This window comes from Juglans regia, chromosome 4 (genome assembly GCF_001411555.2).
Source record: "Juglans regia cultivar Chandler chromosome 4, Walnut 2.0, whole genome shotgun sequence".
NCBI classification, from domain to species: Eukaryota; Viridiplantae; Streptophyta; class Magnoliopsida; order Fagales; family Juglandaceae; genus Juglans; species Juglans regia.
In genome coordinates, this window is record NC_049904.1 from 13,813,923 (window position 1) to 13,839,784 (window position 25,862).

General features: G+C 37.6%; 2 protein-coding genes across 3 annotated transcripts; both read right to left on the reverse strand.

Annotated features, from left to right (window-relative positions):
* Window positions 1-1,938: 1,938 nt before the first annotated feature.
* Window positions 1,939-4,013, reverse strand: LOC108987277. 2 transcript variants are annotated; one of them, XM_018960169.2, is made up of 2 exons: window positions 2,760-4,013; window positions 1,939-2,319 (listed from the first exon to the last, which is right to left on the reverse strand). In XM_018960169.2, exons 1-2 carry the CDS (start codon window positions 3,190-3,192, stop codon window positions 2,276-2,278), a joined length of 477 nt encoding a protein of 158 aa, XP_018815714.1. In that variant the 5' UTR covers window positions 3,193-4,013; the 3' UTR covers window positions 1,939-2,275. The 2 variants fall into 2 exon arrangements, with proteins under 2 accessions (XP_018815714.1, XP_018815713.1); XM_018960168.2 differs by having other exon boundaries at window positions 1,939-2,310; window positions 2,472-4,013.
* An 888-nt stretch (window positions 4,014-4,901) lies between these two features.
* LOC108987280 (vesicle-associated protein 4-2-like) lies at window positions 4,902-8,193 on the reverse strand. The gene is made up of 7 exons (XM_018960172.2): window positions 7,636-8,193; window positions 6,805-6,875; window positions 6,506-6,587; window positions 6,249-6,361; window positions 5,525-5,602; window positions 5,300-5,419; window positions 4,902-5,204 (listed from the first exon to the last, which is right to left on the reverse strand). The coding sequence occupies exons 1-7, from the start codon at window positions 7,934-7,936 to the stop codon at window positions 5,145-5,147; spliced, it is 825 nt and encodes a 274-aa protein (XP_018815717.1). The 5' UTR covers window positions 7,937-8,193; the 3' UTR covers window positions 4,902-5,144.
* Window positions 8,194-25,862: the final 17,669 nt, after the last annotated feature.

Below are 25,862 nucleotides of genomic sequence, written 5' to 3' on the forward strand. Positions count from 1 at the left end.
AATTTTTTTGGTGAATACATGAATTGGCACACTTTGTTGAATGAGAACGAGATGTCAGGTATGGTTAAAGATAAATATTGAAGACCCCCGACAATGATGCGATAGAGAGTAGCATCTTCAAAATCTGGTGAATCAAACTTGGAAAGCTTGAGATTGGCAGCCATAGGAGAAGATATGGGCTTAGCCAGAAGCATGTTGGTTCAGGTAAGGAGTTGCTTGATGTACTTTCATTGAGATAGGAGTAAGCCATTCATGGTTCTGTCCACTTCTATGCCAAGAAAAAAAGAAAGATCATCAAGATCCTTTACTGGAAAATCACGACCCAAGGCTGTAATTAGTTGATCAATAGCAGACTGATGTAAAGATGTGATGACAATGTCATCCACATAGACTAGAAAATAAATTTTCACATCATATTGATTTAAGATGAAAAGAGAAGGGTCAGCTTTGGAAGAGTTAAAACCAAAATCAAGTAACCAAGAGCTAAGTTGAGCAAACCATGCTCTTGGAGCCTGCTTCAAAACATATATAGCTTTGTATAACTTGCAGATATAATTTGGATGAGGTTTATCAACAAATCCTTGAGGCTGCTGCATATAGAAATTGTCAGTTAATAATCCGTGCAAAAAGGCATTATGAATGTCAAGTTGCTTCAAAGGCCAGGCACGAGTCACTGCAATTGAGAGTATCAAACGGATCGTGGACGGCTTCACCACTGGACTGAAAGTCTCAATGTAGTCCAAGCCGTGTAATTGATGGTAGCCTTTTGCTACCAGACGTGCTTTTCTCCTTTCCCACAATGAGCCATCAGCATTTGTTTTGGTACGGTAGACCCATCGACAGCTGAGAATGTTAACCATGGGAGGAGGGGGAACTAAGCTCCCGGTCCAGTTCTATTGAAGAGCTTGAAATTCTTGATTCATGGCATCCCACCATTCTGGATATTTAGAAGCTGTAGAAAAACTCGAAGGTTCATCAGGAACAATTAAAATAGTAGTAAAACAATCCCGAGGAGAATACGGGGATGGTGCCATCGGTGAAGACTCGAGGCCTAGAAGAGTTAGTTTGGGCTTGTGTGATGATGGGTGAGCGGGGTAGTGCAAGAGACTAGAGAGGAGGTGGTGGCAGGGGTGAAGATTTGGTGAGTTGACCGTGGTGGACAAAGAATTATTTGTTGCAGAAGATGGGCGTGGGCAAGAGGTTGAAGACGATTGAGAATTATGGGCTGGACTAAAAGGAATTGTAGGTGGGCCAAGTCCAAGAATAGAAGGGGAAAGTAACGGTAAAGACACTATTTGTGAATTGGAGGAGTGTATTGGACCGGGGCCGAGACTTAGAAAGTGGAAAAGAATTCTCATTGAAGATGACGTCCCTTGAAACATAAAGCCGATTTTTTTGTAAATCAAGACATTTCTATCCCTTGTGTGATGTGCTGTAGCCCAAAAATAAACAAGAGATAGATCTAAAATTTAAATTGTTTGAAAGGTAAAGTCTAAGATTAGGCCAACACTCACATCCAAAAACTTTTAAAAAATTATAATCTGGATCACAATGCTGAACAAGGAAATGAGGTGATTTATTTTTAATAACTGGAGAAGGAAGAAGATTAATTAAGTAAACAGATGTTTCAAAAGCATCAACCCAGTACGAGAAAGGCAAAGAAGAATGGGCTAAGAGAGCTAGCCCAGTTTCGACTATATGTCGATGTTTGCGTTCAACAAGTCCATTTTGTTGATGAGTGTGAGGGCACGAGAAGCGATGTATAATACCAAAATTTTGACAAATTGGGAAAATGGATTTGAACTCCCCACCACCATCAATTTGAAGTGTTAAAAGTTTGGTATTAAATAATCGTTCAAGATAAGGTAAAAAGGTTGAAAAAATTTGAGCAACATCAGATTTTAACTTGAGAGGAAAGAACCATGTATAACGTGTAAATTGATCTACAAATGAGAGATAATACTTAAAACCAAGTCTAGAAATATGAGGAGCTGGGCCCCAAACATCAGAGCATAATAATCCAAGCGGCTTGGTATAAGTAGTGTGATTACAATAAAAAGGTAATTGATGAACTTTTGCAACTGGACACTCAGTACAAAAAAAAGTAGAATAACTAGAGATAGTAGGTAGACCATATTTGCGTAGAACGCTGGAAACAAGAGTCAAGGAAGGGTGCCCAAGCCTTTGATGCCATTGTGCTGTATTTGTTCTTTCACCAAGATGTGTGGAGGGGCTTGAATCTGGAGGAGAAAGTGAGGGAAAAACATAGAGTCCATTATGCGTGGGCCCTGTGAGGAGCACTTTCCCCATCTGTTTGTCCTTCACAGAAAAATGAGATGAGTGAAATTCAAAATAATAAGAATTATCTATGCAAAACCGTAGAACAGACACAAGATTTTTTGTTATGGCAGGGACATGCAATAAGTTTCTAAGATAGAAGGAAGAGGTGTTAGATGAGAAACAAGAGTCACCGAGATTTTGGATAGGTAAGCCCGAGCCATCTCCAACGCGGATTGAGTCACTACCATTATATTGTTCTGAAGAAATATTCAAGTTACTAAGCTCATTTGGATAGGCTTCAGATAGAGAGCTAGGAGCAGTATAATTAGTAGAGAAAGATTTTGGAGCTTCAAACTGATATGAGTGATCAAATATATAACGATATTGTAAAGCAACATGTCCATATTTACTGCAAACTTGACAGGTGAGGCGTTGAGTGTTATATTGCTGTGATGAATTTGCTTGCGAACCAAATCTACCTCCTCGATTGTTGCTGAAGGAGCGTCCCCATCCACGTCCTTGTCTGCCTCCACGAAAATTTGCACGGCCATGTTGATCCCTATTTCCAAATGTACTGAAATTCACAGAGGGCTCAAAAGAGGAGATAGAACTCCTAGTTTGGTGAGAAAATCGACTTTCATGAATAAGAAGCAATTGGTATAATTCATTAGAGGAGAGAGAATCAACCCGTGTAGTTACAGAGGTGATAAAAGCTTCATATGAGAGACCCAATCCATTAAGAAGGTAAGTGACAACTTCCTTGTTAGGAGGAATATTGCCAGTAGCAGTCAAGGAGTCCACGAGGGAGCGTACATTCCCAAAATAGTCTAAAATTGTTTGGTCACCTTTGGAGAGATTGGTGAGTTGAAATCTGATTTGAAACTCTTTGGCTTGAGAGTGAGAGGTAAACATAGACGCTAGAGAGGTCCAGAGGGAATGAGAAGTTGTTGAGGAGAGTACATGACCAAGTATGGACTCGGAGAGGGAAGAGAAAATGACACTCAGAACCAACTGGTCTGTACGCTGTCACAATAAAAAATCTGGGTTGAATGTAGGTGTGGGAGTTGTGGGTTCTGGAATAAATTTCGGGAGAGGAGGAAGTGAGCCACCGATATGAGCATAAAGCTCTTCTCCGTGCAAATGGGTTGCGATTTGCATCTTCCAGAAAAGGTAATTGTCATTTATTAATTTGGTTATAACAATATGAGAGAATGAATAAAGGGTAGAGGACGCAGATGAGGTAGCCATGGATTCAGAGTGATGTTAGTCATTTATTTGTTCTGATACCATATTAATAAAATAGAAGATAATGGAAGAAACTTCTCTATTTTTCTTATGTACGTTGAGTGGTATTTATACACGAGAAATGAATAAAGAATAATGCCGGTTTGTTACAGTAACTTGAGAGGAGAAATAACTGATTTTTATACGGTGCTTATTCTAAAATGTTCTTCAAGAAATCTGTGGTAAGGACCACGACAAAAAAGGGAGACAAGGCTAATGCAGAGTAATAATAGAGATCTTGATACGGCCGTCAGTGCCAGTTGGGCGCCGAAGGACAGGATAGCTTGTTAACCAGTGTGCACGTCCAAGGTAATGTAGTCTTTGATTTAGAAAATTTGATTATTATTTTTTTTTCTTCCTTTTTCTTTTTTTGTCGGTCTTTTTAGTATCAAATGATGCTGCGCCACAGCATAATGAATTTTCTACAACCAATTTTTATATTAAGAATAATGTTATGCATAGTCATGAAATATATAAATATTATGTAATTATTTAAAAAAATAATAAAATTTATTATTAAAAAAATAATTTTTTTATTATATAAATTTCTTATTTATTTATTTTTTTAAAATAATTAAACAATATTTACACATTCACAGTTGCAATTGTCATTTTTCTTCGTAAATGATGTATTGGAAACAAATATGGGGGTATGAGTGTTCCAAGTGTAGTGAAGTTGTGTTTATGAAGGCGTGTAACAATGGCTTGACAACTAAACACAATTTGGCAAAGAGGAAAAATGAACACAGATCAACTATGTCCAATTTGTAAGTCCTATGTTATGGAACTGTGAAGCTGCAAAAAATGCACAGGAAGCTCGTGAGGAAAATGCAGAAAAAGAAGGGGAGGCGTGGATGATGCTAATATGTTAATGGAAAAGTTAAACTCAATCTGGAACAGGATGAGTTTAAGGAGATGGCTGTGGTAGCTTGAAACTAATGACTAAGGTTTCTGTTTGAGAAGTGAGATAATCTCAAATATTCTGTAAATAACAGTGAAAAAAAACAATAGAATATTAAATAGTAATGAATAATAATAAAATAATAAATAATAAATAATAATAAAATAATAAATAATAGTGGAGTATTCTAAACTCCACTACCCAAACTAACCCAGAAGGAATTCACTGATTCAGAGGGTAGTTTTTTCATTGACCCAAAAATGTAGAGTTCAGAAAGGAAAGAGAAGGACCGTAGGATTACCAAAAGGTGATGAAGAATAGACAGTGTGTTTAATCTTTTATTTGTTGATTGATTGATAAAAGGTTGGAAGTTTTCCAATAATTAAAAAAGAAAGACTATTTTGTTTACTGGGGGAGGAAGAGAAACAACAAAACAAAAACAAAAATCATACTATCCAGAGTCAGGTGGCATCTGGCTGAACCACTGAATCCCTCAAAAGTGTAGGAGATTCACCTCTCGAGTCTTTCTTTCACCAAAAGAAGTTGGAGTTTACTAATCATTCTATGAATACAAAGACCCTTCTCATTACACGATACCTTTAGTGGGGTTGAAAAACAATACTTCACAGAAAACTCATTTCTAAACTAAGTAGACTCCAAACAACATGCAAGCACCACTCTATACAGAGTCAACCGCTTCAACCTGCTGTCGGGCAAGGTATCTTTCCCTCCGCTCTTTCTGAGAGAACAATGGAGAAATATACATGAAATCATCCATCATATAAACTAAATTTCATGAGAAAAATTTCATAACTACTGAGAAAATTGACTTACCCATTCATCAATGACAAGACCTTCCCCAATAATCCTTGGACCGGTATCTTCTGGAATTTTCTTACGAGCCTCAAGTGCAGCCTCGGCTTCAGCCAATTGCCTCTTCAACTTTTCCATGGCCTTGAATAAAACAACAAATTAAGCCTCATAAACAGGCGTCCTCCATATAATAAGAAAATAATAAAAATTAAATCGCCCTGGCAATTAAACGCCAGTAGTATTTACAGGGTTAGGACGCTCAGGATCTAGAAAAACAACTCGCAATATCTGCTCCACTGCCACTTGGTCCTTCTGCTCATCAAACTGGAGGAAGAGGAAGCAAAGGGAAAATAAATTTATATAATAAAGTACCACTTCACCAAGAACAATTCAATTGAGGTTATATTCACTTCACAATTTATCTACAGAGAGGCGCATGAGAAAGGAATGAAATAAAACAAGCAGCTAAAGTAAGCATCCAATAGAGGTAGGAAGCAACACAGAATATTATCATGGCTGAATAATAGTATTGCTCATGGCCATAGAAAAACTTAAATCGTGATTAAATAGAACATCAATTCTGTAGGCAGCAGCAGGATCATCTAGAATAAATTAATAAGTACATTTAAGAAGTATTATTAACTATAGCTTTTCCCAATTTATTGACTTATCAAAAAGAAAGCTTTTACCAAATCATTGGTATAAGTAATCGTCCAGGAAAACTAGTCGGCCGTATGAAGCTCATCTATAACATCCTGTTTCCCTAGTTATTGATCTGATAATGGATTGCACATATCTCATCTATAGAAAGGAATAAGACTTGCAGAAATTTGCATCAGCTTAATCCAGACATGGTATATACACCAAGTACATATATGTTCAAGCCCACAATGAATAGGAGATATAACCGTGAATGTTCATCACATTTTAGATGATAATACAATGGAAATTAGAAAAGTGAGAAACTTACCAGCTCAGGTACGTAGTCTGTTACTCCTTTGACCTTGAGGCTCATTATTTTGAACTTAAGCTTGCTCTTATCTGGTTTTTCATTGTTCTCTGGCACCTCCACAAACTTGAACACTAGCATATCCATCCAAATGAAAAGGGTAAACTTGTTAATATATTAATTAAACAGAAAGGTACCAAGATTGATATCCATCATCTCTGATGAATGCATCTCACTAAAAATAAAAGAAATGCCCAAACGCATACAACGCTTATTACCAGTTGCTATGATACTCTCTCCAGGAGAGAGAATAGCCCCGGGAGGACGCATGAAACAGCTTTTTGGTGCAGTAGTTTGGAACTAAAGCAAGGGAGAAAAAACATTAGAAGGTTTGATAAACTGCTCCTTATGATGACAAGATCAACTATCACATATTCCTCTGAGAAATAGCCTTATATGTAACAGTAAATTTTATTTCTGGGATATATCTCCTTATTTCCAGGAATAATATAATAACCAATACTCAATGACAAATGACCACTGAAAAAAGAAAACATAAGAAAAAATTTGTATTTACCTTAAAAGCTACATGGGATTTGCTCGTGTTTTTAATCCTAACAGCACTCCTTACCTGTTTGCCAGGTTCATCTTCAAAAGGAAAACAGATGAATAACTCAATCACCAGGAAAAAATAAGTTAAGCCAGCAAAAGATACAAAATTAAGAACGAAATAAGCTGAATAATTAAATCATCTTCATCGGGCAAGAATAAGGGAATCAAGCAAGCATGTAGTAATATTACAACAGCGATGCGAAATAAAGAACAAAACCTAGCTTCGGGACCAAATGACGGAGGGAACGAGGATCATACAAGTTCAAACCTTGTACATTCAAAATCCCAATAAGTTTTGAATTGGAAGCATCTAGGGATATTTTCTAGTAGGACTTCGATAATATGGTTCTCCAGCACTAATGAACTACCCACTCTAACAATGTCGAGTTCTCTCGTTTCACTTGTACTTTTCAGAAACCAAACATATTCCAACAATAAGACCATGACATATTTTGAAATTTCTTCTGAATTATCAACTTCGCAGTTCCGCACCAACAAGACAAACACAAACACCCTTAACTTTCTTACAGAGAATAAAATCCAAACAGGTGAGCTTTATCTTGCTCCTTTTTACCCCCTATAGAGATACCAAAAAAATGGGCACCAAAGCGAATTTCGCAAACAGTTTGAGCCACAAATCGATTTATATAATGAGAATATTTTTGCGATCGAATAGAATTGTCAATTCATGAAGTAGAAAAGAATAAACCACCCGAAGTCAGATCGAGATCGAACAAAACTCAGACACGAGAGAGATACGAAACGGGGACGTAAGCAAAAGAAACGAAATACGTACAGGGAAAGTAGAGCTTATTAGACGGATCGAGCTTGAGCCGACGCCGGGCCGGGAGGAGCGACCTCGCAACAGAAGATACCGAGTTTGAGGCGTGAGGAGGGTTCGATCCCTCCACCAATGGATGATTATTATGGATGTCATTACTATTATCATCATGTCTGTGATTATTCTGGTGATGAGCGTTGTACGAAGACGTCGTATTGGTGCTATTATTCCCAGAGGCAGAGTGAAGAAACGGTAGCTTGAAGAAGTTCCAGGATTTTCCGTCAGACGGAGACTTGTGCTCAGCATCTATGGCCATGGCGGAGAATCGGCGGGCAGGCTGACTCGGACTTTGCGTCGGCGATAATGGAAGTCGGAGGGGGAAGAGGTGGAGTCGTCGGATTTTAAAGGGTGGGTTTGATTCTTCAAGTGTATTTGAGTGGGGTTGGGCTGACGTCCGATTCTCTTTGTTGGGAAATTTCGTCGAAATGACAATACGGTTCGAAACGACGTCGACTCCTACGGACAAAGGACGACCGTTGACTCGGGACGCGTCAATACTCGTTTTCAAGGACGTCAGTAGACCCAGTTGAAACCGACTGGACAGACCGAAAGGGGCGTCGAAGATCATTTTTTTTTGCTGTTTCATCTCGGAAGATGGTACTACTCAGCCAGTTCCGTGTTTTTTTCTCCCTCAAATATATCATTAATGTAAATAGTAACGTTGTTCATAGTTTTAATTGTCATTATTTTATAATATAATATTAAATAATTATAAATTATTTATTATATTTTATTTATAAACCTATAATCTAATATTATATCATAAGATATTAAAAGAATAATAAGAAAAAAAATAATCAATAGACTTTTTCTAATGTAAATCATATTTTTTTTTCAAATATTTTTAACCATCTTTAATCATTAAAAAAATTACAAATTTACTAATATTCACTTTTTTAATTATTAAAATATACTAACAATAACTTTGAGAGGGCAAAAACATGAGGTTAAGGCCTCTTTTGTTTTCACAATTCATATTAACTAATCTCATTTAATCATTATAATTTTTTTAAATTTTTATATAAAATAAAATAAATAATTTAATTTTTTCAAATTTAAAAATAAAAATAATATTAAAAAAGTATCATTTTCCTTCATTTATATTTTTTTCTGTTATGCCTCTAATTTATAGGACACGTTTTGGTCTTTGATATAACACTACATTGTGGTTCTTATTAAAAAGTTTAAAAAATTAAAACACAAATATAAAAAGTAGAGAGAATTTAAGATTTTAAGTTTTATCTTTTTATGTTTTCAAAAGTTATTTTATTTTAAATTTTTAAAATTTTTGTAATAAATTACGTGGCACTATATTACTATATTTTTAAATTATGATACAAATAAATAAATGATATAAATGTCTTTTAACTAAATAAATGATATAAATGAGATAGGGACATTAGCCACTCTTGACAAATACTTTTTCGCGATCAGACTGTTGCAAGATTTTGGAGTTTGGAGCGTCGTTGATAAACCACACGCTAAGCACTTGAAAGGGTCAATTTCTCTTTGCCCAGTCAATCACGCCTAAACTGGAGGTATGCTTTTTGTCAATGATATAAGGTAATTAATTATACTTTTTTATATTAAAATAAAACCAAAGATGAATGAGGTAGAGACAAATATTCTTTTCTTTTTTTTTTTTTTTTTTTTTTAGAGTTTGAATTTTGATCAATTATGTTTGAAACTTCTGTGGCTTAGGGTGAGTTTGGTTACCAAACTCATCTCAATTCATTATTACAACTTTTTCAAATTCCAATACAAAATATAATAAATAATTCAACTTTTTCAAATTTTAAAATAATAATAATATTAAAAAATAATATTCTAACAATATTTTATCATCTCAACTCAACTCACTTCAACATCCAAACACAACCTTACATAAGTCTATTCAAATTAAAAAACCATCTACCTACGTGATAGGACTAGGTTCGGCTCGATTTAATAGGTGTGTGAGCCTCATTCACATGCCTCTAATATCTATAGATGCATTTTTTAAGACACCAAAATGGAAAGAAGGGTTACATATCCCTCAAACTGAATATTAGCAAGACTTATGACCGATTGGAGTGGGATTACTTAGAGGAAGTGATGGTTAAGATGGGTTTTGCAGCAAAGTGGATTTAGCAAAGTGGATTTAGATTGTGATGCTTTTGTGTGAAGAATGTATCTTTTTGTCTTAATTAATGACGAACCAAAAGGTCCACTTACTCCTACCAGAGGCACTAGACAAGAGGATCCTTTATTTTCATATCTATTTTTGTTATGCACAGAAGGCTTAATCTCAATACTACAATAAGTTGAAGCCAAAAAACAAATCTTGGGTATAAAGATATTTAGAGGTGCTCCTAAAATCACTCATCTTCTTTTTGCAGATGACAGTATTTTATTTTGCAAGGCTAGCCAATAGAAGAATGAGAGAATAAAGGAACTGCTTGAAATGTATGAACAAGCTTCGGGAGAAAGAATTAACAAAGAGAAGATAGCTATGGTGTTTAGTAGGAATGTAGGCATGGAGACTCAAGAGGAGCTGTTATCATTTTGGGGTGTTCAAAACTTCATGTGGTATGATAAGTACTTGGGATTCCCACTCTGGTGGGTAGAGATAAATCAAAGGTCTTCTCTAATATTAAACATCGTGTATGGCGGAGACTTCAAAGTTGGAAAGAGAATTTATTATCTATGGAAGGTAGAGAGGTTTTAATAAAGGCTATTACTCTTTCTATACCCACATATTCTATAAGTTGCTTCAAGCTACATGGCATCCTTTGCAATGAGTTAGAGCAAATGATGACCAAATTCTGGTGGGGGCAAAAATATCAGGAACATAAAATTCACTAGGTTAGCTGGAAGTACATGTGCAAGCCTAAACATGAAGGTGGCATGGATTTTAAAGATCTGAGATATTTTAATGATGCTCTTTTGGCTAAACAAGGATGGAGAATTCTAAAAGAAAATGATATTTTACTTCAAAGTGAATTCAAAGCTAAATATTTTCCTAATGGGGATTTTATAAGATCCAGTTTGAGGCACAATCCATCTTATGTGTGGAGGGGCATTTGGGCTGTTAGAAAAGACCTGACTCTTGGTTGTGGTTGTAGATGGAGAGTAGGCACTAGGAGAAACGTCAAGATATGGACAGAAAACTGAATTCTAGATTTTATGAGCCTACAACATTGTCTACAAGAGGGGGATGGTAGAGATTTAAATGAAACTGTGGATAGTCTCATTGATGAGCATACTAATTGGTGGGATGTGGAAAATGTGAGGACTATGCTACCTCCAACTGCTGCAAATGAGGTTTTGAAGAGCTGCTCGAATACCATCATATGGGCACCTGAGCATAATGGTAATTTTAGTGTGAAGAGTGCTTATAGACTTTTCAAAAATAGAAAATATGAGAGTACACTAGGGGAGAGCTCTAATGCTGGAAGACAAAAGGCAATATGGAAAGAAATCCGGAAACTGTAGATTCTAAATAAAATCAAAGTTTTTGCTTAGAGAGCATGTAAGGAGGGACTTCCCACAAGACACAATCTGCTGAAGGGGGAATGTGATTAGTGATGACAAGTGCCAATTTTGCCAAAATGTAGTGGAAAACACGACACATGCACTTTGGAATTGTTCTACACTTACACAGAGCTGGAAACAACATCTGCTTGTACTACATATCTCTGAGTCTCACCATGAATTTGCGGAGATTGCAAATCAAGTCAAGGAGCAAGGCCAAAGGAAGGATGTGGAGCTTTTCTTTCTGTTAGCTTGGAGTTTCTAGTATAGAAGAAATCAACTGATTTATGAGAACAAGATTTTGACCCCTGGCCAAGTAATCAGCCAGGCACTTGCACAACAGAAGAGTCAAAAGGAGCACAGAGGAATGCCTCAAAAGGGGATGAAAAGTTGCTACAGTTGGGAACCTCCACCTCAAGGAATTTTGAAACTTAATGTGGATGGTGCCATGTTTGCTAAGCAACATAGTGCTAGCGTAAGGATCATTATCAGAGATGATAAAGGATCAGTTATAATGACTGCTAGTAAAAGAGAGAATGAGGTTAATGATGCCATTGAAGTGGAATTATTAGCCATACTTCGAGGTCTTCAACTCAGTGTTCATTTTGGTATGTACTGGAGGTACTTTGCTATCAAACTTCATTTTCTTTGCAATCGACTTGTATTTCATCTGCAAAAAAAAAAAAAAATCATTTCTAAACATGATAAATACGCAATATAACAAAGTAACCAAATTCACTTTTCTCCCAAAATATCAACGTAACAGGGCCAAGAATGTGAAAATAATTCCTAAAAAATTAATCCAATCACACGCGTGTTTCTAGGAAATTATCCAGAAATCATGTAAAATTTCAGCAATTTTTAATAGATAAGGAAAATATCTAGACCTAAGAACAGGACCAATGCAGCACAAGGTGGACGACGACGACATTGAGAAAATAGCCAAACAGACCCACATGCAGCCTTTGTTCATTACCTTCTACAACAAGAGCCCACCACAAAAGCTTTTCAAAGCCTTATTTAACCCCCTAAAAATATTTTCAAGTCCTAAACTAACTAGATTTTCGAAACTTTAAGGATTTCAAAGATTTTTAAGGAATTGGCAACTGAGAGAATCCTGAAAAGAGTCCTAAAGCAATGAAAACTTAAGAAATACATTCCGAAGAGAAGACTTACCTTGATTTTGTGCAGAAGATAAACACAAATTTCTTGAGATGCGTTTCTTTCTAAGAGTGTATCATAGAAAATAAACAAAGTGAATGGAAGAGAGAATCGAGGCTTAATGGTGATTAAGGGTGACTGACGTGCATTTAATGCTGCAGATCAGCTTTTTCATTTCCCGCCCAAAGCTTGGAACTTGCCATGCATGCGGGCCCCCCTTTTTCCAACACGTAGAGCATGTCTTAGAGGTAACACCCCACTCCAATTCCAGTTACTCATACCCCTTTTTTTTTGTTTTCAAATTTTTGTAAAAGAAAATAATTTTAAAGAACCAAAAAAGTAAAAAACTCATGTATTTTTCATTCACAAAGTTGGGGTCTTTTTGAGTAATTTCCTTGCCCAAGTTTTGTTACACTCAACACTATTCCATTTATTTAGGAGAAGTATTCCTTATTGGCTAGTCTTCACAGTTGAGCATTTTTATTAAATGATGACCTGCCAAGAATTCGTGTGTGTGTGAGTGAGGGAGGAAAAATCTTTCCGAAAAAAAACTTTATTTTATTATTTCTCTTTATTTTCTGTAGTCCCCCTTTCTTTTATAATTTTTTCAGGTTTGCTCCAATGAGAGTGAACTTTTTCTTGAAAATCAAACTTTATGTTAAGGTCTAGATACCTGAAAAAGCAACTCCCTCTAAGCACAAAGTCATATTTGCCCTATATGTAACACCCCGCTCCTTCTTCCTGACATAAGTAAATTTCGAGGATAGAATTTATTACGAGGAGAGGATGTAACAATCCACCCCATCTCTCTGGCGACTGCAAGCCTCATTATGCGTGCCAAACCTCAAAGGTGTGTTTTTAATGTTAGCAGTTGGTTTTTAAAGTAAGCCTAGTATTTTAAAACCCTCGAATATTTTAAATGTCTTGGAAATATTTATAAGGGTATTTCCAGTGTTATTCAAACCAAATCTGATTTTAAATAAGACAATTATAATGTTTTTGAAGAGCTCCAAAAATATTATAATTTTAGAAAATCATTTTATTAATGTGATTTTAGTTATTTAAAATATTATGAGATTTAAATTATGTTGAAAACTCTAAATTAATTAAATAGTTTTATTCTCTTAAAAGTAATTAGCAAAACTTCATCATTTTATTAATGATGAAATAATATTATTTTATAAACTAAAGTTTAGTTTAAATAATATTCTATCTTAATTCCCCTTAGTGTTTTAAGTTAAATTAGTGTTTTAATTTCTCACCATTAGATCGATTTGAAGACCCAAAGACGAAGGGTTTGAATTAAATACCCATGTCCCTAGCATTTTTCTTTCATTTCCTCCCTTCCCACTCTCTCTCTCTCCTCTCCCGTTCTCCCTCAGCTTACGCCGCACGCACCCCCCATCCCCCTAGCCAAAATCTCCTTCAGCTTAGCCCGGCACCTCCATACACCACCCAGCCTCACCGCCACCACCAGCGACTTCCCCTCATGCCGGCTGCCAAGTCAACCACCACCGAGCTCTCCCACATGCAGCTATCTCTAACCTCTTATGGTAACCGAACCGAAATAAGTTTCACTCATTTCTCTCCCTCCTAGTGCTACCGCCGTTAGCCAGGGCCGCCACCGAGCACCACCACGAGTCTTCCCTGGCCACCCTCTATTGAACCCAACCGCCTTAACTCCTTCCTAGATCGCACACATGCAGCCACAACGCACAGGCAAACCATACCCATGACTGAGCTCCGCCTCCCATGACCACCACACCACCACCAGATGCCTCATCCCTCATCGACGACCTCCCTAGCCATCCCCAAGCCTAACTGAGCCACCTAGCTCTTCTACACTCTCTCACTCTCTCAGGGGTGTTCCTCCACCTCATGGCCTAATTTTTGTAGCCTCCAGCCACTGTGGCACCACCCCAACGCCACCACAAGCTCCATCACACCTCTCTCAGCCCCTTCTTGGCTAGCCAATGACCAGTCGAGCTCCCCATCCATTTCCCCTATTTTAGACACACGGATTCCCCTTGGAAACCCACGACTCCGCTGTGCTCCGCCACCTCAGCCACCATGAGTGTGGCGCCCCCGACCCCTATGTAAGGAAACACGGGAATCGAGACGCCAGGACGATGACAACACGGTCACACATCCCAACGAAAGTGCCAAGTGTGTGTACAAGTGACAGTGTACAATAACAACGCAGCGGATAATTAAGTCTACTAAGTACCAGAATTTAAATACAAGTAAACATTAGTAAAAGGGTTTAAATAGTTATACAGTCATCCCGAATAAAGTTTAACACATGTCCCAAAATACAAATGAGTAAAATAAAATAACAAAGCCAGTGATCCCAGATCACTCCTTGGGCGGAGCCGTCTCCTCAGGCTCGCCCACCTCCTCCTCATCTGCATCAAAATTTGCGTTACCACAGAATGGTACCGCAGGTAAGTATAACCCAAATAATCCTCAGAAATAAAATGCATTTAATGCAGCCAACATGTATGCATATGAAGAAATATGCATTTTTCCTCAAAACATCATTTTTCCCGAAAATGATAATTTTCCAACACACGCCAAAATCTCATTTGGCCAAAAAATAATCCGTAAAATATTTTCCCAGAAAATGGTTTACACAAAATCCAACACACGCTATTTTCCCAGAAAACAATCCATTTTTAATGTATGCACCATGATCTCCCCTATGGGTCATCCGCACACCCTGGCTTCGTAGCGATGCCCACTTCCGCGCCTAACACGTACATGGGAAAACATCCACTACACAACGAGCAATGCCCAGTTCCGCGCCCAGCGCGTACGTAGCCAAGCATCCTCTAGTCCCCGCCAGCAGAAGGACCACGGAGTCGGCACGAATCTCTCGTCCGATCCCATTGTCGCCCAGCGACAATCCAGGGAATGTCACTCAGTATATTACGCTCCCGAGTGACCAGAAGAGCTCCACCGAGATAATACCCCATCTCGGCTTGGGGTTCGTGATACACACGCACCCAATAAATCACTTCACATGAAAACTCAGTTTTCAATGAACACATGAACATGAATGCAATACACGAAAATCCAGTTTCCTTTACATGTACCAACTCTAATCCACAACCATCAACAACCAATCCAATCAAATCCAACCAAACAACTCCAATCACCAATCCATCCGACCCTCGTACTCCTCGGACTCAGTCCGGCAAAACCAATTAACAGTTCAAATACAATATAATATGTTAGTGCAAAAATACATTAAATTCACAAGAATTCTTTGGAGAAATACTTATAATGCTATATAACAATTTTCGAACGATCACGAAGCTGCCACAAGTGGAAAAACAGCTGCAGGACAGTGTAAAATACACTGTGGCCGTGGGTCACAGATACCCACTTTTCAACGGAGACAAACGAAGACCAAAAAATGGTAAGGTAGGACCTAGGGAGGTCGGTGAAGCTAGTGGTGGTGAAGGTTGGCCGTGGGTGGCGGCGCAATGTGCGGTAGAAGACCAAAATACCCAAATCGGAAATGTGGATGGTGGAGCTTCACCGGTGGCGGATCGGAGGTGGGGTTGGGTCCAATGGGTTGCCAAGAGGTCGGGGATGAAGTGGTGTGAAGATGGTGGTCAATGGTGGTGCGACGGCGGCGCTAGAGCGAAAGTGACGCAGCGGCTTTGAAGGGCTATTGGTGGTTAACGGCGGCGCGAATGGAGGTGAGGTTGGTGGGGTAACGTCGCCGGCGGCTGGGGAACCAAATGGGGTGGGCGGTGACGGTCACGGTGGCGCGACGGCGGCGGGTTGGATATGGGCGATGGATGCACGGGAGAGAAAGAGGGAGGGGGGCTGGGCTTCCAGTGCGGGAGAGAAGGCCGAAGGAGAAATAAGGGGAAAAAGAAAAGAAAGACAAAAGAAAAGGAGAGGAAAGAAAAATGGAGGGAAAAGAAATGAGGTCCAATCCTCATAACTTAGGTCACAAAAATTATCCAACGGAAACGATTTCAAAATCTCAAGTTAAATAAAATAATTTAAACGTAATGGTAAAGTCAAATTAAAATAATTAAATCCCACAGTAATTAATTAAATATGAAAAATAATTTAAATGCACAACAATAAATAAATATTAAGAAAGCACATAAAAATTAATTTTTACCAAATTAAAAATCCTAAAAATAACCCAATTAAAAATCCAATAATTTTAAAATAAGAGAATAAATTTTGAATAAAATAAAAATAATCTTTCAATAAAAATACACTAAAATACGGGGTGTTACAATGAGACCACCCTCAGCCTCCCTTGACCTCCCCTAGCCTAACCCTAAGCCCAAACCGCTACTTTACGTGGTGAACAACCACCATACATGGTGGTCAGCCATTGTACGTGGCTAACCGCCATTGTACACGGCCTTAGCTGCCACCCACAGACTCCCTACCATGTTGGCCACCCTAGCACAACCTAGATCTAGTAGCCAAAATCCTAGATCTGGACCCCGAGATAGTCTCGTTGTAAGGTCACGATAGTGACCACTACCGCCCAAGCTAGTGGCCATGCCAGACAACGAGCAACATATGGGTTATCCCGTCGATGGTATAATCTTTTCCTTTATCCTCGTTATTATGTTAGTTGGTTGGTTAAGTTGTGGACTATGCTGTTAGTAATTGTGGAGTTCGATGTGTAGTGAAGTGTTGGGCATATCTTTGTAGTGTGTTGTGAAGTGTTGTGGATTGTGATGTGAAGTGTGGGTGTGAAGTGTGTGCTATAGCAGTGATATGGCATAGTGTGTGAAGGGAGTACACGTGGAATGTACTCCTTGTGATGGAGTGATGCACCATATGGCGTGTATAACATAGTGGTGACGTGGCATAGTATGTGTGAAAGGAGTACACTCCATGAGGTGAAGCGATACATCGTGTGGCGTGTCGCGAAGATAAGGATGGTGGCATAGTTGATGAGCGTAGAGTGTGATGAATTGTATTTGGAACTGTGGAACAATATCCCGAAGTAGCTGTGATGTGGTGTATATGGATGGGAATGAGGATTTCGGAACTGTGGAACACCCGTCACTACCTTCATGCATCTTAGCTTTTAGAGTTGGCTTAAAGCTGTGTGGCGTGTATGGATGGGAATGAGGATTTAATGTGAGATAAGATGCATGAAGGTAATGACGAGTGTATTGTCTAGGATTGGGATGCATGACTCCGTCAGTTAGAATCATGCATTGAAATGTGGTCAATAAGAAGAATAAGATGAATGTCTCAATGTCTAAATCCTAAGGTGAATCATTGGTTCACTCTAGTGGATAAGCACTCGAAATAGAACGTTGAGTTTGGAAGAAGTAGTGACTGTAAATGGATCCCGAAGGTTTTAACAAAAGGATATGTAAGAGCACGAGATAGAATGAGAGTGTTTCAAGTGAAGTGTAGTTTATGTCTTCTAAGTTTAGTTGCTTATGCACTAGATAGAAAATGACGTCAAGGTTATGTGAATGCATGTAGGTTGTCATCTGACACACACATGAATGGATTACATGATATGAAAGTAGCATGGAGTCCAGGTAAGTACTATGTTCATACTCTTCTAGAGTTTTCTAAATGATATGAAATGGAAAATGAAATGTTTCTCTTCACGATATTTTACGAAACGAAAGGAAACCATGCTTTATGAAAAACGTACGTAGTGTTCAAAGGTATATGTATATAAGGCCCTTCTTGGCAGTCCCTTTTTATGCAACCAAAGTATTAATTGTATGCATGTGAATGGATGATTATACGCAATATCTATTGTATGTATTTTCATGAAATGAGATGTGAGGCTTAGGCCTTGTGCTTTAAGCGATGCTTTAAATGACGCAAAGAAAGTGTTTTAAAATGTCCCTATGAACTAATGCTTTAAAGGATGACATGAAAGATGATGTTTAAGCTCATGCTTTTAAATGATGCTTTCTTTCCATGAATGAACTGTTAAACGAAATGACCGAAAAGGAAAGGACTGAATGAATGAAAGGAAAGAACTGAAAGGAAATGAACGTTTCAATGTATGAAAATATGTAACGACCATGACTGAATGAAAATGGTACCAAAGGACTGGGCAGATTGTAGTGCCTGGTAAGTAGTACTAGCAGTGGACCCAATACTGCTCCCTGACTGAAAGGGATTCCCAATCCATGGCCACGGGATGAATACAAGTCCAAAGGACAACTGCTAACCCCAATACCGGGGCGTAACAGTGTGTACCGGCCAAAGAAAGTGATAAGAAATAATGTATGAATCCATCGAATTCTTCAAGAAATGAAGGCACTAACGGGAAATATTTTACGAAAAGAAAATATTTTTTAAAGAAAAACCCCGCCTAGTGATGTTTTCAAAAGGAATACATGTCTCATATACGTATAGTATGTATGGAGTGATGAATGCATGACTGAAAACCTATGTTAGCATATCTTAACTGTATGAAGTAATACTTACTGAGTATTCGACTTATTTTAGTTTTTATGTGCGCCCTTCCCCCCATAGGAACTAAATGAGCAATACATGTCAGGATAGACACGACCCATGTGGAAGAGCACAAAAGTTTAGACATGAGAGTTTTAATTGTAAGAGAGACGTTTTTATTTTAAGATCAATGTTTTTCGCCTTAAACCTCTTTTATTCTCAATGCACATTTTATTTTATAACGTAGAGTCTTGCACCCTAGGTATGGAAGTAAAAAGTTTTACAACGAATTATAATTCCCGTCGTCCTTTCTTAAAATTATTTTATGAAAAGTCCCACCACAAGGACGGACGTTACACTATTTGTCCATTTTGTATTGCTCATCTTTTTCCACAATGATTGAGCCAACGATTTTTTCTACAAGGACTTTTAGAGTTTAGATCCATGTATGAGTTTTCGTCTTTTCCCACAATGACTTTTGAACACCCTACTTTTTCTATAAAGATCGACCTTAATGCATGGCAAGTGGAGACCTTTTTCGATTTGGTACTAGGTTCAACTCGTTTTAGTCTATTCAAGGCCTAGACTCCCCCTTTCTTTGGGCATTGCATGAGTATACGCATGTTGTCACCAAATTGTTAGGATGTCAGATTTAAGTTCCTCACAGTACAGATAATAGAATCTTTGTGTGGTCTTCCTTAAGAGTTGTGCATGACAAGTGAAAAACACATATCAAACAAGATCTACCTCTATGCTAGCAAAATGAATTGGTGGAGTCACAAAACTCAAAGACCTAGTACTCTCATAAAGCTTGTACCTTGCAGAATGATAGCAACATAAAATTTTTGAAGAAACAAGCAAAGCAAACACCTTTCTTTCTTTTTATTATTATTCTAAAAACAAAACAAAAATTAGGGAATGTCACACACACCAATGGAACTCCTTAGAAATTCAAACCTTAAACCATCTAAAGGTTTAGTGAATAAATCGGTCAGTTGGTGTTCGGTATTAACGTGTTCCAGAGACACTACCTTTGTTTCAACCAAGTCTTTTACAAACTGATGTCTTATATCTATGTGCTTGGATCTTGAGTATTGCACAGGGTTCTTCGAGATATTAATTGCACTTGAATTGTCACAATAGACAGTCATAATATCTTGAGAGAACCCATAGTCCTCAAGCATATTTTTCATCCAAAGAAGTTGAGTGCAACAACTGTCAGCCACAATGTATTCGGCTTCAGCAGTGGACAAGGAGATGAAGTTTTGCTTCTTGCTCATCCATGCTACCATATTGCTACCAACATAAAAACAACCACCTGTTGTGCTTTTTGTTATGTCAGCATTACCAGCCCAGTCAGCATCAGAATAGCCAACCAGATCCAAATTTGAATCTTTTGAATACCATATGCCGTAGTTAAAATAGCACTTGGGTATTTCAAGATTCTTTTTACTGCTATGAGGTGTGTTTCCTTAGGATTAGCCTGAAATCATGCACAAACACCTACACTAAAAGCAGTGTCAGGTTTGCTAGTAGTAATGTAAAGAAGACTTCTTATCATGCTTCTATATAGAGTAGGATCAACGCTTTTACCTGTAGAATCTGAATATATTTTAACCGAGGTGCTCATCGGAGTGCGAGCATGTATCTTCCCTTCCATGCCAAATCTCTTAACAAGATCTTTAGCATATTTAGATTGTGAAATAAAAATCTCTCCTTCAGCTTGTTTAATTTGAATCCCAAGGAAGAAATTTAATTCCCCAATTCATTTCAAACTCATTTTTCATTTCTTTGGAAAAGTCATGTGAGAGTTTGTCAATAGTAGAACCGAACACAATGTCATCTACATAAATTTGAGTAATAAGTAGTTGCTTACCAGATTTTTTTTTAAAAAGTGTTCGATCAGGTTAACCTCTTACGAAGTTATTTTCAAGCAAGTATTTCTTTAGTCTCTCATACCATACTCGAGGTGCTTGCTTCAATCCATAAAGAGCTTTCTTCAACTTGAAAACAAGGTCAAGAAACAAGTGATTAGAAAATCTCTTTGGTTATTCTACATATACTTCTTCATTGAGTATGCCATTTAAAAAGGCACCTCTAACATCCATTTGATAAAACTTAAAATTTAAATGGCTTGCAATTGCTAGCAATATGCGAATAGATTCCAAACGAGCTACTGGTGCGAAGGTCTGGTCAAAGTCAGTTCCGTCAATTTGGGTGTATCCTTGTGCTACCAGTCTGGCCTTATTTCGAACAATGGTTCCGTGTTCATCTGATTTGTTTTTGAAGATCCACTTTGTTCCAATGATGTTGTGATCATTAGGTCTTGTAACTAGCTCCCATACTTGATTTCGAGTGAACTGGTGCAATTCCTCATGCATGGCGTTGACCTTTCATCTTGTAAGGCTTCTTCCACCTTTTAAGATTCAACTTGAGACAAATAGCAAACGTATAAGACTTGATTTAAAGCACGTTTTCTTAATCTCATACCTTCATCCAATTCTCCAAGGATGTTCTCCTTTGGATGATTGTGACTGATTCTTGTAGAGGAATCTTTTTCATGGTGTGAAATTGAGCATGGTGTAGCCCATTCCACTAGATCTATGTCCTCTTGATCGGTTTAGTTTTCTTCAACCTTCCCGATAAGGTTTGTCAAGTTCCATCTTGGTCATCTCCTTAGAGTTGTCGTCCACAACTATGTTGACTGACACCATCACTATTTTAGTCTGTGGCTTTGCAATTTCTTGAATATCCAAGAAATATTCTTTTATCACTCTTGCTATTGAATTTGTGGGCATTATCTCTGTATCTTAGAATGTAGCAAGTACTCTTGAACACCTTAAAGTACTTTACTGTGAGTTTCTTTCCATTCCATAACTCATAGGGAGTGAGTTTAGTGCCTGGACGAACGACTACAAGGTTCAAGATGCGTCTAGCAGTGTTGATAGCTTCTCCCCAAAAGTATAATGCCAACTTTTTGTTACTCAGCATAGTGCGGACCATCTCTTGTATTGCCTTATTTTTCCTCTCCACAATTTCATTTTGTTGTGGGATTGGGGTTGAAAACTCTTGATGTATCCCCTGTTCATCACAAAAAGAGGAGAAATTAGTATTTTTAAATTATCTCCCATGATCACTGCAAATACGAGAGATAGAGTAATTCTTCTCTGTTTGTAGTCGTCTAAACAGTTTCTTTGCACAATCGAACGTTTCTATTTTGTCTTTCAACAGAATGACCCATGTATATCTTGAGTAGTCATCCATGATGACCATTATATACATCTTTCCGCCGAGGCTCTCAGTCTGAGTAGGACCCATCAAATCCTTGTGTAACAGCTTAAGTGGTCTTGAGGTCAAAATATCAACTATATTCTTGTGCTATGCCTTGGTCTGCTTCTCTTCCTAACAGGCTTCGCACACCATCTTCTTGTTTTTCAAAATTTGGGACAGTCCATGCACAGTTTCATTCTTAGAGATTTTCTACATGTCCCTATAGTTGATATGGCCTAGACGGTAGTGCCACAACTCAGTTTCATCCATTTCTACTTTGTGACAATGCATCGTATTCATATGAGAAACTCCATAGCAGTTGTTAGCAATCCTGGTGCCCTTCAAGATCCATTTTCCATCACTATTGTAGACTTTGCATTCATTCTTTGAGAACTGTACAGAAAGATGATCATCATAAAACAGACTAATACTTAACAGATTGGCCTTGAGGCCATTAACAAAAAGAATATTATGAAGAGTAGGTAAACCAATAACATCTACACTTCCCTTTCCTTCCACTATTGTTGTACTTCCATCATCGAAAGTTACAGATCCTCCACTGATGGACTCAATCTTCTTAAACAACCATTTGTCTCCTGTCATATGTCTAGAACAAGTACTATCTAGGTACCATATGCTAGTGTTCATAGTTTTGAGTGCTGTCTGTGCTACTAGACATACGACACTACCCACTTAGTCTTGATATTCATTTTATTCATGTTTTTAGGGAAACACAATTTGGATAGTTCACCAAGTTTCTTACCTAGGGTGTTTATTTGATTGCTCAATTTGTCCACCTTAATTTCTAGGTTTATATCCTTGCTCGAAAACTGATTTCTATTTCTTTTTTCTTTCTCTTTTCTAAGACTAAAGCAATTTATTCTAGTGTGTCCAATTATCCTACAATAATGACAAGTAGGGGCAAACATACCTTTGGACTTACCTGGAGAAGTTATTGTTGACTTGCCTTTGTTCATAGGTTTCTTTGAGACATTTTCTACATTAATTCCTTTTACAAAGGTGATACCTTTGGATGTAGAGGCAGCGGATACTTTATGATGTGAATATTTGAAAGTATTGTATCCCAACCCAATTCGATTGAAACTATCTCTTTGAACTTTCAGTAGTTCATTGCGGTTTTGAGTGAGAGTCTTTTCTTTGACTTGCTGACAAGCTGCCAACTTATTTTCCAGCACCTCTTTCTATGCGCGTAGCTTTGTTACTTCTACTTTTGTCATTTTCAATGCCTCCACCAAATTGTTCTTTTCATTCTCTATAGTGGTTAGGTTTTTGTACAGCTTTTTATTTACCTTCTAGATTTTCACAAACTCTTCACATAAGTTCTCATATGCTTCGTATACACTTAATTCATGATCAACAACTTCTATGGAAACATCATAATCAGTATCACAAACAACCAGGCTGTTGTCAGCACATTGTTTGCTCATGTCAGCACAATCAGTAACAGAGACAAAGAAAGCAATAAATGCAGTTTCATTATTAAAGGATGTATATGAACTTTCAGAGTCAAAATCATCACTCAGAGTAGTATTCAAAACTTTTGCATTTCTTTTAAAATTTGGACATTCCATTCTTATGTGACCAAAACCATAGTATTCATGGCATTGAACTTTATCATTAAACTAAGTTTTGTCTTTATTCCACTTTTTAGATTCATTCTTTTTAGTAAAATTCTTACATTTTTTCATCTAATTTCTTTTTATTAAACATGAATTTTCTTAATTTTATGGCCACAAGAGCTAAGTCATCATTACACAAATTTTCATCATCAGACTGATTTTCTTCTTTAATAGTTTTGAATGCAATGGACTTACCTTTCTTTTGTTGTGGAAGAGTAGATTCATAAGTTTGCAAAGAATCTATCAGTTCTTCTACCCAAATTGTGTCTAAATCCTTGCTCTTTTCTATGGCTGTCACCTTTGGTTAAAACCTTTCAGGAAGGGATCTCAAGATTTTTCTCAGAACTCATGCCTCCTCCACCTTCTCACTAAGATTGTACCTAGAATTAATAATGTCATTTAGTTTAGCATAAAACTCATTAAAAGTCGCATCTTCCAGCATTTTTATCTCCTCAAACTTTGAGGTCAACATTTGTAATTTGGAATTTTTCACCATTTTAGACCCTTCAAATGTGATTTCCAAAATATACCAAGCATCCTTGGATGTCTCACACATGGAAATTCTTTTGAATTCATCACGAGAAACTGCCATGAAAATGACATTTAGACCTTTGTTGTTCCAATTACAACTACTTGATTGTTCTTTGGTCCACTCTTCTATAAGTGTTGTGGGCCTTGTCCATCCTGACTCCACGGTTAGCCAGACTTTCTCATCAAGCGACTTTAGAAACGCTCTCATCGTTACCTTCTAGTAGGCATAGTTATCACCATCGAAATGTGGTGGTGATAATAATGTTGTCATGATCTTCTAGGGGAATGGACCACACTCAAATTGAGTGAACCATACTCTAATACCAATTGAAATTATCCAAGTACCCCTGATTATGCATGTTAATGCTAAACAAAAGCTACTAGCATGGGTTAGTAACCAATATAAAATATTGAAAGTATTAACATAATAATTTTTGTTACGAAGGGAAACCATTTGATGAACTCCTCAAAGGTAAAACTTGACAGGGCAACCAAACTCAAGAAAGTCAATTTTATCGATTCAGAGTATTACAAGTAAAACATTTACAAAACCTTTGTAACTAGACACGTTTACCCAAGACACACGATTCGCTTGTCTGTTACCGCAGTAGGTAGTCAGAACCTCTGACACTCTCCAATTTGTGTCTTTCCTACAAGAACCTCCAGTGGTTGAACTCAAACACGACAACTCCCCCTTGGGGTATGCTCTCACTCAGTCCCACTGATCCCATCCTTGTGGTGGGACTTTTTATAGTATTTTAGAAAAGACGACATGAATTATAGTTCGTTTTAAAACTTTTTACTTCAATACCTAGAGTACAAGACTCTACGTTATAAAATAAAATGTAGTTTGAGAATAAAAGAGGTTTACAACGGAAAACATCAATCATAGAATAAAAGGTCTCTCATATATTTAAAACTCTCATGCCTAGACTTCCGTGCGCTTTCCCTTGGGCCGTGTCCATCCTGACGCGTACTGCTCATTTAGTTCTTGTGGGGGGGAGGGGCATACATAAAAACTAAAATGAGTCGATAACTCGTAAGCATTATTTCATACAATTAAAATATATTAACATAAGTTTTCATTCGTGCATTCATCATTCCACACATACTATACGTACATGAGACATGCATTCGTTTTGAAAACATCACTACGCCGGATTTTTCTTCGAAAATGAGTTTTCTTTTCATAAAACGTTTCTCCCATCAGTGCCTTCATTTCTCAAAGAGTTTGATGCATTCATACATTCTTTCTTATCACTTTCTTTGGATGGTACATACTGTTACGCCTCGTGTGTTGGGGTTAGCGGTCTTCCTTTGGACTTGGATTCTGCTCGTGGCTAGAGGTAGGGAATCCCTTTCAGTCAGGGGTAGCACTAGGTGCACTATCAGGGGTAGCACTAGGTGCACTACTAGTACTACTTACCTGGCATGACAATCTGCCTAATTCTTTGGTACCATCATTCATTCAGTCATGGTCATTACGTATTTTCATGCATTGAAACGTTCATTTCCTTTTAGTCCTTTCATTTCAATCCTTTCATTCTCACAGTTCAGTCATGAAAAAATGTCATTTAAAAACATGAGGTTAAACATCATCTTTCATGGCATCCATAAAACATCAATTCATAGAGACATTTTAAA